Source organism: Eufriesea mexicana, unplaced genomic scaffold, assembly GCF_001483705.2.
Source record: "Eufriesea mexicana isolate 0111107269 unplaced genomic scaffold, ASM148370v2 scaffold1140, whole genome shotgun sequence".
In the NCBI taxonomy this organism is placed as follows: Eukaryota; Metazoa; Arthropoda; class Insecta; order Hymenoptera; family Apidae; genus Eufriesea; species Eufriesea mexicana.
This window is the reverse complement of record NW_016909285.1, coordinates 196,556-211,793: the sequence shown is the minus strand read 5'-3', so window position 1 is coordinate 211,793 and position 15,238 is coordinate 196,556. Positions and strand designations below refer to the sequence as shown.

At 25.8% G+C, this 15,238-nt stretch overlaps 5 protein-coding genes across 5 annotated transcripts in view; 2 read left to right on the top strand and 3 right to left on the bottom strand.

Moving 5' to 3' along the window:
• Positions 1–55: 55 nt before the first annotated feature.
• Positions 56–5,223, bottom strand: AlaRS (alanine--tRNA ligase, cytoplasmic). Its single transcript, XM_017900281.1, has 15 exons — positions 5,057–5,223; positions 4,670–4,856; positions 4,398–4,586; positions 4,174–4,319; positions 3,882–4,073; positions 3,531–3,821; positions 3,316–3,425; positions 2,947–3,218; positions 2,543–2,866; positions 2,219–2,477; positions 1,774–2,026; positions 1,435–1,699; positions 1,081–1,365; positions 805–982; positions 56–726 (listed from the first exon to the last, which is right to left on the bottom strand). The coding sequence occupies exons 2-15, from the start codon at positions 4,811–4,813 to the stop codon at positions 56–58; spliced, it is 3,579 nt and encodes a 1,192-aa protein (XP_017755770.1). The 5' UTR covers positions 4,814–4,856; positions 5,057–5,223.
• A 382-nt stretch (positions 5,224–5,605) lies between these two features.
• mRpS25 (mitochondrial ribosomal protein S25) lies at positions 5,606–6,414 on the top strand. The gene is made up of 3 exons (XM_017900323.1): positions 5,606–5,779; positions 5,847–5,953; positions 6,149–6,414. The coding sequence occupies exons 1-3, from the start codon at positions 5,643–5,645 to the stop codon at positions 6,412–6,414; spliced, it is 510 nt and encodes a 169-aa protein (XP_017755812.1). The 5' UTR covers positions 5,606–5,642.
• Positions 6,415–6,862: 448 nt separating this feature from the next.
• Positions 6,863–8,247, bottom strand: LOC108547698 (probable RNA-binding protein 18). The gene is made up of 5 exons (XM_017900321.1): positions 8,075–8,247; positions 7,856–7,953; positions 7,519–7,732; positions 7,251–7,327; positions 6,863–7,147 (listed from the first exon to the last, which is right to left on the bottom strand). The coding sequence occupies exons 1-5, from the start codon at positions 8,078–8,080 to the stop codon at positions 6,931–6,933; spliced, it is 612 nt and encodes a 203-aa protein (XP_017755810.1). The 5' UTR covers positions 8,081–8,247; the 3' UTR covers positions 6,863–6,930.
• Positions 8,248–8,713: 466 nt separating this feature from the next.
• LOC108547678 (succinate--hydroxymethylglutarate CoA-transferase) lies at positions 8,714–10,408 on the top strand. The gene is made up of 3 exons (XM_017900296.1): positions 8,714–8,791; positions 8,957–10,110; positions 10,178–10,408. Exons 2-3 carry the CDS (start codon positions 9,052–9,054, stop codon positions 10,406–10,408), a joined length of 1,290 nt encoding a protein of 429 aa, XP_017755785.1. The 5' UTR covers positions 8,714–8,791; positions 8,957–9,051.
• Positions 10,409–12,890: 2,482 nt separating this feature from the next.
• Positions 12,891–15,238, bottom strand: part of Fbw5 (F-box and WD repeat domain containing 5) — a 3,380-nt gene continuing 1,032 nt past the window's right edge. The window contains exons 2-9 of the mRNA XM_017900297.1: positions 15,095–15,238; positions 14,838–15,015; positions 14,557–14,749; positions 14,241–14,462; positions 13,957–14,138; positions 13,558–13,888; positions 13,275–13,487; positions 12,891–13,198 (exon numbers count right to left, since the gene is read on the bottom strand). The exon at positions 15,095–15,238 is cut by the window's right edge and continues 13 nt beyond it. Coding sequence (XP_017755786.1) covers positions 12,931–13,198; positions 13,275–13,487; positions 13,558–13,888; positions 13,957–14,138; positions 14,241–14,462; positions 14,557–14,749; positions 14,838–15,015; positions 15,095–15,238 — 1,731 coding nt within the window. The 3' untranslated portion in view covers positions 12,891–12,930. The remainder of the gene's footprint in view (positions 13,199–13,274; positions 13,488–13,557; positions 13,889–13,956; positions 14,139–14,240; positions 14,463–14,556; positions 14,750–14,837; positions 15,016–15,094) is intronic.

The window sequence follows — 15,238 nt, the reverse complement described above, 5'->3', positions numbered from 1 at the left end:
AATAATTTGTTAATAAAAAACATTTATTTATTTCAAAAATAATATATAACATTTATTATTTAATTAAAGCTTCTTCACATACCTTAAAATCTTTTATCACACTAACTACTTGTGACTGATTTAAGATTGTAAAAAACCATCTATTTAAATTTGTATATTGTTTTCTATATATTGGATCTAATACATGTTCATATAATGGCATTAAGGAAGTGAAAACAGCAATATCTGCAAGACTAATTCTTTCTCCAACAAAATAAGTTTTTGTTAACAGTATATCATTTAATTTTCTTAGAGAAGAAAGAACATCTTCTTTAGATGCTTTAATATTTGTTTTCATATTATCTGGTACATTTTTTGAAAGACATGGCGCAACCCATCCAATTACTGCAGGAAAAATGTGATGATCTGCATAACTTAACCATTGTAAAACTTCACTGAATGCAAGAAGATTATTTGAACATTTTAACTCGTCATTTGATAAATACAACATAATTGCATTACTATCAAATAATTTAAAATCATTTCCTTCTAGTTTGATCTTAACATCATCATCTTTATATTGTGATATAATCAATTCAGTATTACTATATTTAGCTACTATTTGAGTTCGATAGCACATAATACTTCCAATATTACCTGAGAGTATTAATTTGTTTTTTAAAATTTTTGAACATACAAATTTTTTATCATTTCTCAATTCATTGTGATTTTCAGTTATATTATCTTCTAAAAATATATTTTGTATTCAAAGAAAGTTTTTTTTCATAACATATTTATACTGATAAGTACTACATTAGATTTTACCTGTTACTCCAAGCTTTGAATTTGCAAAATTTTTAGCATTGTATAGCAATTTAGTTACGCACGATGTATTAGTACCTGAAGCTTGAGCAGATTCAGGTTTTCCACCACCTTTCCCTTCCATAAGCGGAGCAATTTCTTGAATCCACTCGTTTGCTTTCAATCCTTTACTCATAGCAGACTGTTATATTTCATAAAACATAATAATAAAAATACTATCAAAATATGATAAAAGTATCTTTTAAATAATTTATTTTGCTGTCTGCATTTTTTTTTTACCTTAGATACTGAACTAAGTGCAAAAATTTTGTTAGCTTCAGGATCTACACTTATAAGTAATGCACTTGTTTCTGGTGATATTGTCTTTATTTTTTTGAGAGCAGAATCTAAAGCTTTTGTATTACTATATGCTTGTAGTACTTCAACCAATATTGGACACCCAACATTTTGTTGAATTATTTGTTGGATAGTGTCTACTACTGCATTAGATATTGCAGTTTTAGTTACACGTTCTTTATCATCGAGTGCTTTTTTTAAATCTTTTAACACTTTACGCATTTTATCCTATATTTTAAATGGATTATTTTATTTTCATTATGGTTGTAAAATGAAATAATACAAAAATATGTATACCTTTTTCCAACTTGAAATAATGGCATGTGAAATATCATCTGTTAATTCGACTATTTTTTTTACTTGTTCTTTTGTATTCACACCAGTTTTGTTACTTAGTATAGTTGTTTGAAGTTGATCTAAATTATTTTGTAATACAGCTGCTTTCTTTAGAGCTTTTGTTGCTTCAGGACCAGTCAAAGCTACTATGCGCCTAATACCTTTAGCAATAGCCTCTTCACTTGCTATAACAAAATTTTCAATATGTCCTGTATAATGTAAATGCCTGCAGAAAATATTGAAATTAAAAAATGTTTATTGTTTACAATGTTTTTTATTGAATGGATTAAAAGTATTTACGTTCCACCACAAAATTCTACACTAGTTTGTAATGCACCAGGACCTAAAGGATCTTTTTCTAAATCTTCAACTGGTATACCTATACTAACAATTCTTACAGGATCTGGATATGTTTCCTCGAACATAGCACGTAAACCTTGAATAGTTTTTGCTAGTGCTAAATTGCTTTCTTTAGCATACACCTTTTCATTTTTTTTAATCATATCACATGTAATTTCTTCTACTTTTCTTATTTGTTCCATAGTCATAGCTCCTATAAATATATATAATAGTATAATATATATATAAATATATATAATATATATATAAATATATAATAGTATAATATATATATAAATATATAATAGTATAATATATATATAAATATATATAGTATATATAGATTCTTAAAACATTTTGAGATATATTTTGCTATTCTAGTTTTTATGATTATTTTTTGACGAACCTTTATTTGTAAAATCAAAACGAAGACGATCTGGTGCAACTAAAGAACCTTTTTGATCGACTTCTGTACCTAACACTTTACGGAGCGCATAATTAAGAGCGTGAGTTGCAGTATGATTGCTCATTAAAAGTCTCCTTCGTGTAGTATCTATATTTAAAGAAACTTTATCTCCCTTTTTTAATTTTCCTTGACCTACAGTTCCAATGTGCAAAACATAACCACCTCTGACTTGAACATTTTTTATGCATAATTCAGTGTCCTTGAAAGATAAAGGTTGTTATTTGAACATAAGTATACGAAAATTTAAATGTGTTATTTATTTACTTCATCATCAATCTTCACTAAAAATCCTTCGTCGTATATTTGGCCACCTTGTTCTGCATAAAAATTAGTTTGATCCAATAAAATTCCAACTTCTTCTCCGGACGATACTTCATCGACAAAAGTCTTTGCATGTCTAAGAGCAATTACAGTACCAGAACATGGAACAAATTCATACTCTTCATATATTTTATTATTAGTAATTTTATAATTGTATTTTTGTAAATCGTTTGTAGGCTTAATTCCCTCATTTTGTAATTCAGTAATTGCATGAACATCTAAGTTAATTTGATCATCTACTCCATCACTTTTACTTTGGGAAATGAGCTAAGATAAATTAAGTAATTCTAATTATTTTACAAATAATGCATTTTTAAAGCAATGTCATTAAGTTCTTTATATAGTACCTGAGCTTGTTTTTTTGCTTCTTCATAACCAATCATGTCTACTTTCAATCCTTTCTCCTCAGCCATAAGTTGGGTTAAATCAACTGGAAAACCATATGTATCATACAAACGCCATGCAACATCACCTGGGAGAATATTTGCTTCTAATTTTATTATAGTACGGTTTAATAAATTACGACCACGTGTTAAAGTCTTAAGAAATTGAGTTTCTTCTTCATTAATAATATCTATTATATGCTGTGGGTCCTTTTTTACTTCTGGGAAAACATCACCTACAGTTCCATTGAAAAAAAAAGGATATTTTTTTTAATGCAAGATAATACATATATAATATTTTTAAATTATATAAATTAAAATAAAAATGATTACAAAAAAGCTCAATGACAACGTTCACCAATGATCCAAAAAACCCAGGTTTTGCATTCAATTTTTCAATTGCATAACGCACAGCACGTCTCAAAATTCTTCTTAACACATATCTAAAATTTTATTGATACCAATATTAACATATAGTTAAAATATATAAATTAAAAAATGAATAAAAACAAATAAATAAGTAAATAAATAAATATAATAAAACTCACCCTCTACCAGTATTGTCAGGTATACCTCCATCTGCAAGAGCAATTGTAATAGTTCTTGCATGATCAGCTAAAACTCTATATGCCATATCTATTCCATCTTTATCTTCTATGCCTACTCTTCCTTGATAAGGTGGGGCTCCTGTGCCTTTTTGTATAGCATCAAAGAGTGGTATGAATAAATCTGTATCATAATTTGCATGTTTATTCTGTATAATTGATACTAATCTTTCCAAGCCTAAACCACAATCAATATGTTTTTTTGGCAATAGTTTCAAGTTCCCATCAATCTCTCTGAAATAATACACAATATTAGAAAATTGAAAGTTACTTTATTTATTATTAGTTAATTACCTATTAAATTGTATAAATACAAGATTCCAAATTTCTAAAACATTTGGATCATCTTGATTTACTAAATGTCCAGCTTCCCTATTGCCAATACGATCATAATGGATTTCACTACATGGTCCACATGGACCTGTTTCTCCCATTTCCCAAAAATTATCTTTCATACTTCCTGGTAATATGTGACTAGAAGGTAGACTATGGAAGTCAGAAAAGTTATTTACAGTGCCTTCTTCTAAAAGGTATGCTAATAATCTTTGATATTATACAAACTGAATAATACATTAAATTTGATTACCCTAAAGAAATCCAAATTAGTTTACATTCTTCATCAGGCTTTAAGTTATTTTTTTCATCTCCTCCAAAATAAGTTACATATAATTGGTCTGTTGGTAACTTTAATTTAATAGTTAAAAATTCCCAAGCCCAAGTGCAAATTTCTTCCTACAAAATCAGACATAAATATAAAAATTAGAATAATAATTTTGCAATAAAAAATGCATTAAATGATTAGTGTATTACTTTAAAGTAATCTCCAAAAGACCAGTTACCCATCATTTCAAAAAATGTATGATGATAAACATCTTTTCCAACATCATCCAGATCATTATGTTTCCCTCCAGCTCTAATACATTTTTGACTATTAACAGCTCTTACTAATTTTGCCATATCACTATTAGGATCTACTGTTCCTAGAAATATCGGTTTAAACTAAAACAAATTAAAGTAAACAAGTAAATGAACGATATATTTTAATAACTTGAATTAATAATTTTGTTAATATACAATAATACCTGGTTCATTCCAGCATTTGTAAATAATAATGTTGGATCATCATGTGGTATTGTAGAACTAGAATGTACATACACATGATTTTTGCTTTTAAAAAATTCAATATAAGCTTGTCGAATTTGTTTGGCAGTCATAATTACAGTCATATTGATCTACTGTTCTTCCTTTGTCTTTTTTTTTATTTTCTTTCTAAAATTAAATGATACATGATAAAATTTTCGTAAAATAATTCGAACATATGGAAGCAAGTTGCACTGCATATTTAAATAAAACAAAATATCCAAATGACAAGTATTAATTGAACAATATTTTATTCTTGAAATTATTGTTCATATTGCGATACTATAAAATTATGAAACATAAACACGAAGCACAACGTGTAAACTCACCCGAAATTAAGTATGGAAATTTATATTAAAATAACTGGGCTTTATAACAACTAGTGATAAGATACTTCAAAAGAGAAAGGAAAATAAATGTACACATACATATGCAATACGTACCGGCATCAGATTATACCGTAGCTCCAGTTCCTTGACTGCGTTAACGGTTAGGTGACCCATAATAGCAAAAGAAAAAGTAGTCTTAAATTAAGATTAACATAACCAAAAGTAATTTCAATAAATTTGATCATCGCAATATCTGTAAACTTGAGTCGAATATGAGGTTATGAAATATTATAGTAGTAAGTTAGTAAAAAATTATTAATTTCAATGAAAAATATAAACAATAATAATATTCTTTTTATTAAAAATATTTGTTATTGAAATTTAAATTAAGTGTTCCATATTCTTAATTTATTTGAATAATGTTGTAAAATATTATAAAGTGCATGCTAATAGCCAATAATAAATTTTATTACTTTTAACATTATTTTAGGTTGATTAATATTAAATTAGATAATTGATAAAAAAAAAGACATTAAAGATATGAATCATTGTTTTATTTATTTCTTAATTTAAAAAGATAGTCAAAATGCCTTTTATGATTGGTAAAGCACCTATACGAAGAACATTAAATTATTTGAACGCTGGTAAATTAATTTTGAAAAACGATATACAAATATTTTCTGTTAATTATAATACACATGGAGAACATCATAAGGGTGCCAGGTAAAAGTTGTATTGTTTTGTAAAATTATATTTTACATATATGTAATAAGTTTGATTTTTTATTTAGAGAATTTGTATTTTGGCATTTGTCACAAATTCAATATAAAAATCCGAAAATACAAGTTATTACCTTCAAAAATATGACTCCAACACCTTTTATAAAATGTTATTATGGTATGTATCAAAAACTGATATAATTTTTTATGGCATACATTCTTAAATAAATATTCTATTTTGATATAAAATTTTGGAATATTCATAACATTATGCTGCTTTAAATTAAATAATGATAAATTAAAAATTCTAAATAATAAAATATTTGTAAATATTCAATTAAAATTGTATTTTTTTTGTTTCAATTTTATACAGAGAGTGGAAACACCATGTTAATTGATATAGATAGTAAATCTAAAAATGATATACTATTACATCTTCAAGAAGTAATTGGTAAATCACAGGAAGTTTTAATGCAAGAAGATGTAGTGCAAGAAAAGAAAGACAATCCTGCTAATTTCGGTGTTGGTTGTCCTATGAACTGTATATGTATAATACCTGGCCAAGTACCATGTCCTGGTATAGTACCCCTACCATATCACATGCGTGGAAAACATAAAAAAAGTTTGAAAGAACCATAATTTTGTTTTAATGATTACATTATAATTAAAATAAAGCATATTGTAGCAAATATTTAGTATTACTTTTACTTAAATTGTATCATTAATATCTTTCTTATTTTTAGTTATTTAATTTTAAATAAAAAGAATGGTCAAATTTTGTATTACAATAAAATATGTATTTAAATTGTATTGTATTTGTTTATTATAAAAAGATATCATAGATTATGAAAATACATGTACATTAATGTACATATTAAGCATTACATCATTAGTGAATTAAGATACTTGTGTATCTAATGTGCAATTGCACCACTGTAGGAATCATTGTTGATAGTAGAAAAACAGATTAAAAAAGACAAACTAAAAAATATAAGGTTTTATAACAAAAAAAATTGATTTAATACAGAGATGTTATTTAAATAGAAAATATAAATAATATAAATATGTTAACTATGGTCATGGAACAAATGTAGTTTGATGAAAATGATTATTTTTAATTGTAACTCTATAAATTAAAAAAAATAACAATTTGAATTATCTTCTTGGTTTGTGGCGGTTGTATGGCTTATTACTGTGATAATGGCTACTTCTATTATGATAACGAGTTGATGTGGACGGCTTTGGATTTTCTGGCTTTTGATACATATGTATTATAGGTGATCCATTTAAAGGTTTATTCAATTCAAATTCTTCTTCTGATTCTTTCATCAGCTTCAATTTTGCTTCTATAGCTTGAATTGCAGTTTCGCGACTATAAAAAGATTATGGCAGTATTTAATAATAGTCATTCAAAATGATTTTGATGTCATTTGATATATTTAACATTTACCTGATTTGATATAATTAACATTTACCTGATTCTTTTATCTTCTTTTTTAGCTCCAGCTAGAGCAGGTATATCTATTTTTGGTTTTGGTTTATCCATATCAGACTTAAATAAAACAAATATTTTTAGTATTACATTATATACTTTAATGTTAACCATTATAATGTTAACTTATTAATGTAACAATGAAATATAATATATTATTAATTTAAAGATTTTAATTTTGTTTTATCAAAGAAGTAATTATACTAGAAAACTTAATATTTTAATATGATATTTGCTGTTTAAATATTTACCTCTGTTACACTATGAGCCCATCTGACAATAATATTTTTTGCTCCTACTTTTAAATTATGTAAAGCATCTTTGGCTGCTTTAGCATCTTGAATAGTTTTATATGTGACAAATGCGTAACCTCTAGGTTGACCAGCTTGTGGGCCTGATCGATGAAACAGGAGGTCGAACTTTTCGATTGTTCCATGTTTTTGGACGAGTTTTAGGAGTTGGTACCAGTTAACAGATAAAGAGTTAGTTTTTTCAGATTTTTTCAATGCACAAAGAAATTATATTGCTTTCTAATAGTAAAGCACTATGTTAAAAAAGGCATGATCATCAATTTGAGTAAATACTTACTCATTAATTCTTAAATCTAGATTGCCCACCCATAATCTTCTGTCTTCCACTTGATTTGATTTGATGGGTTCTAATGGCAAAGGAACTTTGGTAACTGGCTAAAAATGAAAAAATGTAATTACTAAATTCATAACATGCATCTGATTAAATAAATATTTAAAATATTCATTGTGGTTTAAACAATCACATAACCTCCTTATAATTAGAATGAAATTTTACCTCCATATTCACAGAGTCTAAAAGGTATTATTAAATCGAAGTGATCTCACTTGTCGTTATTAATTTAAAAATATATTTCTGAATAAAATTGGGCATTAGACTTCAAGTATTTATACGAAGTCGTATAAATGCATCGAAATATACATTCACCTTACGGCAGTTTAGCAAATTGTTCGTTTTTACGGACGGTAATTACAACTGATATAATATCTGCCTTAAAAATAATTTAAATATAATAGACAAGTATATATCGATATTTATAATGCACATAAAAAGTTCACATGAATTTAATGACACTTCATCACAACAAATTTTTCTGCTATTTTCGAGCTTAATAAGATATTTAAGATTATTTTTAATATTGTAAATTATAATTATAAATAAATTAATATAAGTAAAATATAATACAAAAATGTATTTATACAAATTTATACTATTTATAATATATGAATTAAAAAATAGTTTTTTACGTTCAAATATATTTGAAATAGTAAACAGTTCTACACTAGTTTTAAACATGGCGTCGTTTTTATCAGATTATGAATAATGACAATGTGAATTAACCGTAATATAAAATTACGATAAATTGTACTTTTGGTGTGTAATTTCGTAAAAAGCATATTCCAAATGAAGAGAGCAGTAACATCTGAGCAATCAGCTGCTCAAATGCAAACAGAAACCGTTTTAGAAACAGATGTCACAGATTCTGCATCTCAGGTATGCTTAGTTTTATTGTAACTACGTCATTATTTTGATATGATAAGAATTGTTTCAATCCAAAACTGTAATTTTTATATTTCTACAATATTAAATATATAACACAAGTTTTGTTATCAGTGTAAAAGTGTTTTATTAATAATATTATATTTTTCATCTTGTTAGTGATCTTGATTATTAATTCAGTGAAAAAAATCAATAGTGAACAATAAAAATTCTTTGTGAAAATAATTGTTTACCTAAGATATAAGAAGTACACAATGTTTATTTTTGTATCAAAATGGATAAAGACAAGACATTTATTAAATATACAGAATATTAGAAATAAAAAATACTTATGTACAATTAAAAAAGATGATAAATCACCTCTGTCTGGAATTCGTGTTTTGGATTTAACTCGAATTATTGCTGGGCCTTATTGTACTATGATTCTTGGTGATCTTGGTGCAGAAATTTTAAAAATTGAAAAACCAAATAGTGGAGATGAAGCACGAAAATGGGGTCCTCCGTTTATACAAGGAACTGAAGAAGCAACTTATTTTCTTAGCGTTAATAGAAACAAAAAAAGCATATGTATTAATCTGAAAGAAGGAAAACATATAATTTATGAATTGGCAAAAAAGTCTGATATATTAATAGAAAATTATATCCCAGGGAAATTGAAAAACATGGGCTTAGGATATGAAGATATTTCTGAAGTTGCACCGCATCTTATATACTGTTCTTTGACTGGTTATGGATATGAAGGACCTTATACAAATAGACCAGGATATGATGTGATTGCTGCTTCTATAGGTGGCTTATTGAATATAACAGGTCCAAAAGGTGGACCACCATGTAAAGTTGGAGTTGCAGTAACTGATATAGCAACAGGTTTATATGCCCATGGTGCAATATTAGCAGCTTTATATCAAAGAATGGCAACAAAAAAGGGTCAGTGGATTCAGTGTAATTTATTAGCAACACAAGTTGCCAGTTTGATAAATATTGGATCAAATTATTTAAATGCTAATAAAGAAGCAGTATGCTGGGGTTCGGAACATGAAAGTATTGTACCTTATGAAGCATTTCATACAAAAGATGGTTATATCACTGTAGGAACTGGAAGTGATACACAATTTTTAGATTTACTTAAAAGGATGCAATTAACAGAATTATCTAAGACAGATAAATATAAAAATAACAAGAATAGAGTGAAATATAGAGAAGAGTTATTACCTATTCTCAGACAAAAATTTAAATCAAAATCTAATAAAGAATGGGAAATTGTTTTTGAAGGTGCTTCATTCCCATATGGTCCAGTAAATACAATAAGACAGGTACAAAACCATAAATGTTCGTGTTTAAATAACTTAAAACTAGTGTTTATACAAGAGAATTTTATAGGTGTTTGAAGATCCTCATGTAAAATACATGAAAATGGTACAAGAATTGGAAGATTCTAGTGGAAGAAAAGTTAAAGTTGTGGGACCTGCTGTAACATATAATTATGCTACAAATAAAGTTCGATGTGCTCCTCCTATGTTAGGTCAACATACTACTGAAATATTAAAAAATATTTTAAATTATACTGATGATAAAATAGAAACATTAAAGAAAACTAAGATTGTGCAATAAAGTGTTTGTTATTTATAAAGTATATAAAATAGTTTTAAAATATAATAATTTAGTAATAATTTTTAAAATAATTTTTATATAGTTTTTTATTATAATAGTTTTATTATATTTGTTTACTACAACTACTTACTAACATAAAATAATGTATTCAATTTAAGAAAAATAAATATATTTTGAAATATATTTACTTTGTAATATTTTTCATATATTTGTAAGATTCCTGTTAACATTAAATTCTACAACAGTATATAAATCTATAAGGTACAAGATATTTTACTTGTTGCTTGTTTGCAGGATGTACCAACTGTTCGATTGTGTCTTAGAAAACCAAGATCAAACAAAAAAGTTCAATGGACTCAAGGCACTGTGGATAATGAACATATGAATAAAAAGAAATCTAAATGTAAATATAAATTATTTAGAATTTAACATTCATTTAACGTTCATTTTTAACATAATTCTAATATAAAATGTATAATTTATATATTATTGTAGGTTGTTGTATTTATGAAAAACCTAAAAGTTTCTGTGAAAGTAGCTCTGAAGATAGCGATGATGAATGTGAACATTGTCATGGACACAAAGATGCTCATAAGAAAATTGTACAACATAATGCAGAAACATCTAAAGAAGAAATATCTTCTACCTCGGGTAATGTTATTAGATAAAATTATATCTACAAAAGTTAAATAATAAAAAAAAAGAGAAATAATATGAAAAAAATATTTTTAAATCTTTTACAGAGTCAATAGTAAATGCATAAATATGTTAATGATATAATTTAATTAAATGGAAAGATATACTTCTTGAATTAATATTGTATAAGAGAGAAATATGAAAATTAGGTATGTAACTTTAAATGCATTTTTGAATGGTATCAAATATGATAAGCTATTAATATGCAGTTATTTTGTAGGAAATTCGAAATATCAAAGAAGCATCAGTTTTAAATGTAATTATATTACTTTTATTCTTATTATTAACGATAATATTTTTGAATAAATATTGCAAATGTAACTTGCAATATTTATATTCTTAATAAAAAGGTATTGATAAGGCATATCATTATTGAAAAGAAAGAAAAGGAAAATATAGATTTTTATTAATTGCGTGATTAATTGCTGTTACATCATTTAATATTTATATATTATATATTATATGATTATATGAAAATAAACTTATCAACGATAGCTAATGTTCATTAAATAACTCAAAAGCAAAAATATATACACTTTTCGTCGAATATAGTAGAATTAATTATAGTTCCTATATCATTTAATATAGAATATGCATAACACTTTATAGCTTCTCAGGAGTAGTAAAGTTATTTAAAAAGAAACTGTAAAAACATTATTTATGTATTGTAAAAACTTATTAATAAATTCAAAACACTTAAGAAAATAATCATAATGTTTAACATAAATCCCAATGAGTCTTGAATAATTCTTAGCTATACATGATATATCTATTGCACATATATTTCTTGTTCTAATATAGTATTTGGATAGACAAATATTTTAAATATAAGTAACAAAAAGTTATATTTATTTAAATTAGTTTTTCTTTTTGATGTAACAATATTTGTCTATATGTATTTTGTTTTTACTAAAGTACCTTCTTTTTATGTAGTTTTATATTATATCATTATGGCTATTAAAATGTAGATTTTATTCTAATTTAAAGTAAATTTTCTTACTCAGAAAACATTAATTATAAATAGTTGTTTGTACAGATTTGATGATACACTGTTTATATATATATGTATATAAACCAATATTTATCATTTCTTTACAGAGGTAAAATTGTTGCAACAGAATTTAATCTTTTATATATATATATATATATATATATATATATTTTTTTTTTCATGAAAACTATTTTAATAGTTGATAGTTATACATATTAAATACTTGTATATCATCAAAAATTATTCTAAACTAATTTAAGATTATCAGTCAGAAAATTACTTAAGTACAAAATATTGTCAATTAAAGTATATCATGAAAATTTAAAAAATTCTTACTTTTATGCTTTACAATTATTTTAAAACATACAACTTATTTCTGAAGGTAATTTATTTTCAGATACATATAGAGTTGTGATAGTAAAATGACGAATAATAAAATTACATGAATGGATCAACCCCACAATATTTACGAGTGTTGGATTTCTTTATAAAACAAGTTATAAATATCTCAAATTCAATAAACATCATTGTACAAAAGAATAAATCTTTCTCGAGTTATTAAAAATAGTATTCTATGAGTAATATTTATCTAATATTATATAGCTTAATTAATGCCTTAATTAATGTAAATAAAATAATTAATGCCTGAACAGTTATAGATCATATGTGTGTGTATATATATATATATCTATTCTAATTTCATTGAAAATAGAATTTGTAAATTTATATAGAAATATTATTTTACAAATTTAAATAGAAGATATAAATAAAGTAATATAATATATCTTTTAAAATTTTAAACAAAAATTTAAATTGGAAATTTAATAGCTTTTAGTCAGTCAACATTACCACTACTTTGTCGATATTTTTGTCTGTTACGTACTTCCATACCTCTAGGGAAAGTATGTTCATTTAATCCCAACGAACGAACTGCAGCTCGACTACGCCAAACTTTAATAGTATAGTCATCACTAGTTGTAACTAACATTTCAGGATCCCGTGGATTAAAAGCAACAGAATTAACAACACGTAAATGAGGAAACTTCGTTAAACATATTCCGTAATGTCTGTCCCAGAGATAGGCGTGTTTGTCTTCTGCACCGCTAATAATCATAATTTTAATATTATAAGATTAAATTATAACGAAATAACATTGTTAAATATGTTGATTAAATTTACCTTGCTACATATTCATTACATACATCGAGAAAGATAAAAAAACATTCATTATTTGGCGAATATGCCTTATGAGCTCTTAGCATAGTACCAACTTGTTTTAATGTTACTAAATCAATTACATGTATATCAATTTCTTGAGCTATTGGCGGAGGTTGTAATGGATTTGTAATAACGTAACCTCGTGGCCATGGTCTTGTATTTACATACAAATATCTAGTGACAAACATGTAATTTATTTTCAATAAAAATATATATTAATATATTCACAATATAAATAACTAACCTATGATCTGGAGAAAGTCCCATTCCTATAATATGTCCATGTAGATCAATTAAATGATCTACTTTATCAAACTGATCAGCTACAGATTCATAATCCAACCAATTAGTAAAAGATGCATAGGAATTCTGTCTTTCTCGTTCTCTTGCTCTTTGTGCTATTCTTTCACGTAATGACTGTCCTGGATCTAATCGTGTAGGAAACTTGAAATTTTTAATTCTTTTAAAACCTACTTGATGTGGTGTGTATGTTTTTGATCCAGTTGTAAAAATAAGATATTTTTCACAACTATTTGATAATTCATCTGTATCATTTTCTTCTATGTTTGGCAATTCTGTACAAAAAATATTAGTTCATTTATTTATTAAGAATACCATAATAACTTAACTTGCAATAACTTACCTTTATTTACAGATTTATTCTCTTCATCACACTGAGAATTTTCATTTTCTTTATCATTTTCTTGTACTTCTTTTGCTATTTCTACTTGTCTATATTCCTGATTATATTGTATAGGATTAGCATATTCAAAACCATCACCTAGTTTCTTCCAATTCATAAATCCACCTTCCAATGTACTATACCTATTTGTACATGCTTTAATTAATCATGTCAGTCATTTTTCTTACATATCTTTAAACTAAGTGATATATGAATTACAAGTGTATTTTTTTTCATTAACTTACTGTAGTCTGGATGATGCATGGCAAAGAACAACTGGTTCTTCTTGTACAGCATCACTAGAAGATGCAGATGAAATATCTTTATGACTTAATGAATTTCCTCTTTCTTCTTTAATGTTAGAAAATGAAGGTTGATTTAGCTGCTCTTCAGATTCGTTCTGTTCAGGTGTTAAACAATTAGCCACCATTATAGCTCGAACTGATGCAGCATTACAATTATAAAATCTAAAATATATCAAATATTTATATTTTCATGGTTGAAAAAATGCTTTTATAATATATATTCATAATATAAAAAGCTATTTGCCATATACAGTACCTGAGTAATTGAATCATAATAGGTATATGTTCACTAGATGTCTCTTGATTTGCCTTATTTAGCCATAGGAGACTAGTGCTAACTAAATGTGCTAACCAACATAAATTACCACTTAAAAAGTAATGTTCACTGTACCATGTTCCAAATATATCATAAGGTTTATTTAATACTCTACACTGAAGATCAAAACCAGCTATAATAAATAAAATTAAATGTTTTTTAATAAAACATATTTCTTTATTATTAATTTAAAAATATAGACAATTTACTGATATCCTTACGTGCTAATCTAAATATTGCTATTTCACCCGAACTACTGAGAGCAGTTCCAAAGCGTACACCAGAAACAAGTAACAAAGTATCAGAAGAATTAAACTGTGAAAATTGTGTATATTTCCAACTAAATATTTTCATGTCATGAAAATACTTCATCTTAACAGGATATTGACTTTCCCAAACCTTGAATAAATTATTCAATAAGTTTTGTTTTTAAATATAGAATCCATATAAAAGGTTTTATAAAACAGAAGTAACTTACAAAAATGCATCCATCTTTTGAACAAGTAGCAAACATTTTTCCATTGTGTGAGAAACTAACATGTAAAACTTGATGAGAATGTTCTTTAAATACCTCTGTTTCTAAAAGTGGTGTATGATATGTTAAACGTTTAAATTCTCCTAA

Excerpts from the sequence above, each read along its gene's own strand:
- LOC108547678 (XM_017900296.1), top strand. The coding sequence starts at position 9,052 with ATGTTTATTTTTGTATCAAAATGGATAAAGACAAGACATTTATTAAAT. Across the intron at positions 10,111-10,177 it reads CAGTAAATACAATAAGACAG|GTGTTTGAAGATCCTCATGT; the intron begins GTACAAAACCAT and ends AGAATTTTATAG.
- mRpS25 (XM_017900323.1), top strand. The coding sequence starts at position 5,643 with ATGCCTTTTATGATTGGTAAAGCACCTATACGAAGAACATTAAATTAT. Across the intron at positions 5,780-5,846 it reads GAACATCATAAGGGTGCCAG|AGAATTTGTATTTTGGCATT; the intron begins GTAAAAGTTGTA and ends TTTTTTATTTAG. Across the intron at positions 5,954-6,148 it reads TTTTATAAAATGTTATTATG|AGAGTGGAAACACCATGTTA; the intron begins GTATGTATCAAA and ends AATTTTATACAG.
- LOC108547698 (XM_017900321.1), bottom strand. Across the intron at positions 7,733-7,855 it reads CTAGATTTAAGAATTAATGA|GTACCAACTCCTAAAACTCG; the intron begins GTAAGTATTTAC and ends ATCTGTTAACTG. Across the intron at positions 7,328-7,518 it reads GGGCTCATAGTGTAACAGAG|TCTGATATGGATAAACCAAA; the intron begins GTAAATATTTAA and ends GTTTTATTTAAG.
- AlaRS (XM_017900281.1), bottom strand. The coding sequence starts at position 4,813 with ATGACTGTAATTATGACTGCCAAACAAATTCGACAAGCTTATATTGAA. Across the intron at positions 3,822-3,881 it reads GTATTTATACAATTTAATAG|AGAGATTGATGGGAACTTGA; the intron begins GTAATTAACTAA and ends GTATTATTTCAG. Across the intron at positions 1,700-1,773 it reads GTAGAATTTTGTGGTGGAAC|GCATTTACATTATACAGGAC; the intron begins GTAAATACTTTT and ends TATTTTCTGCAG.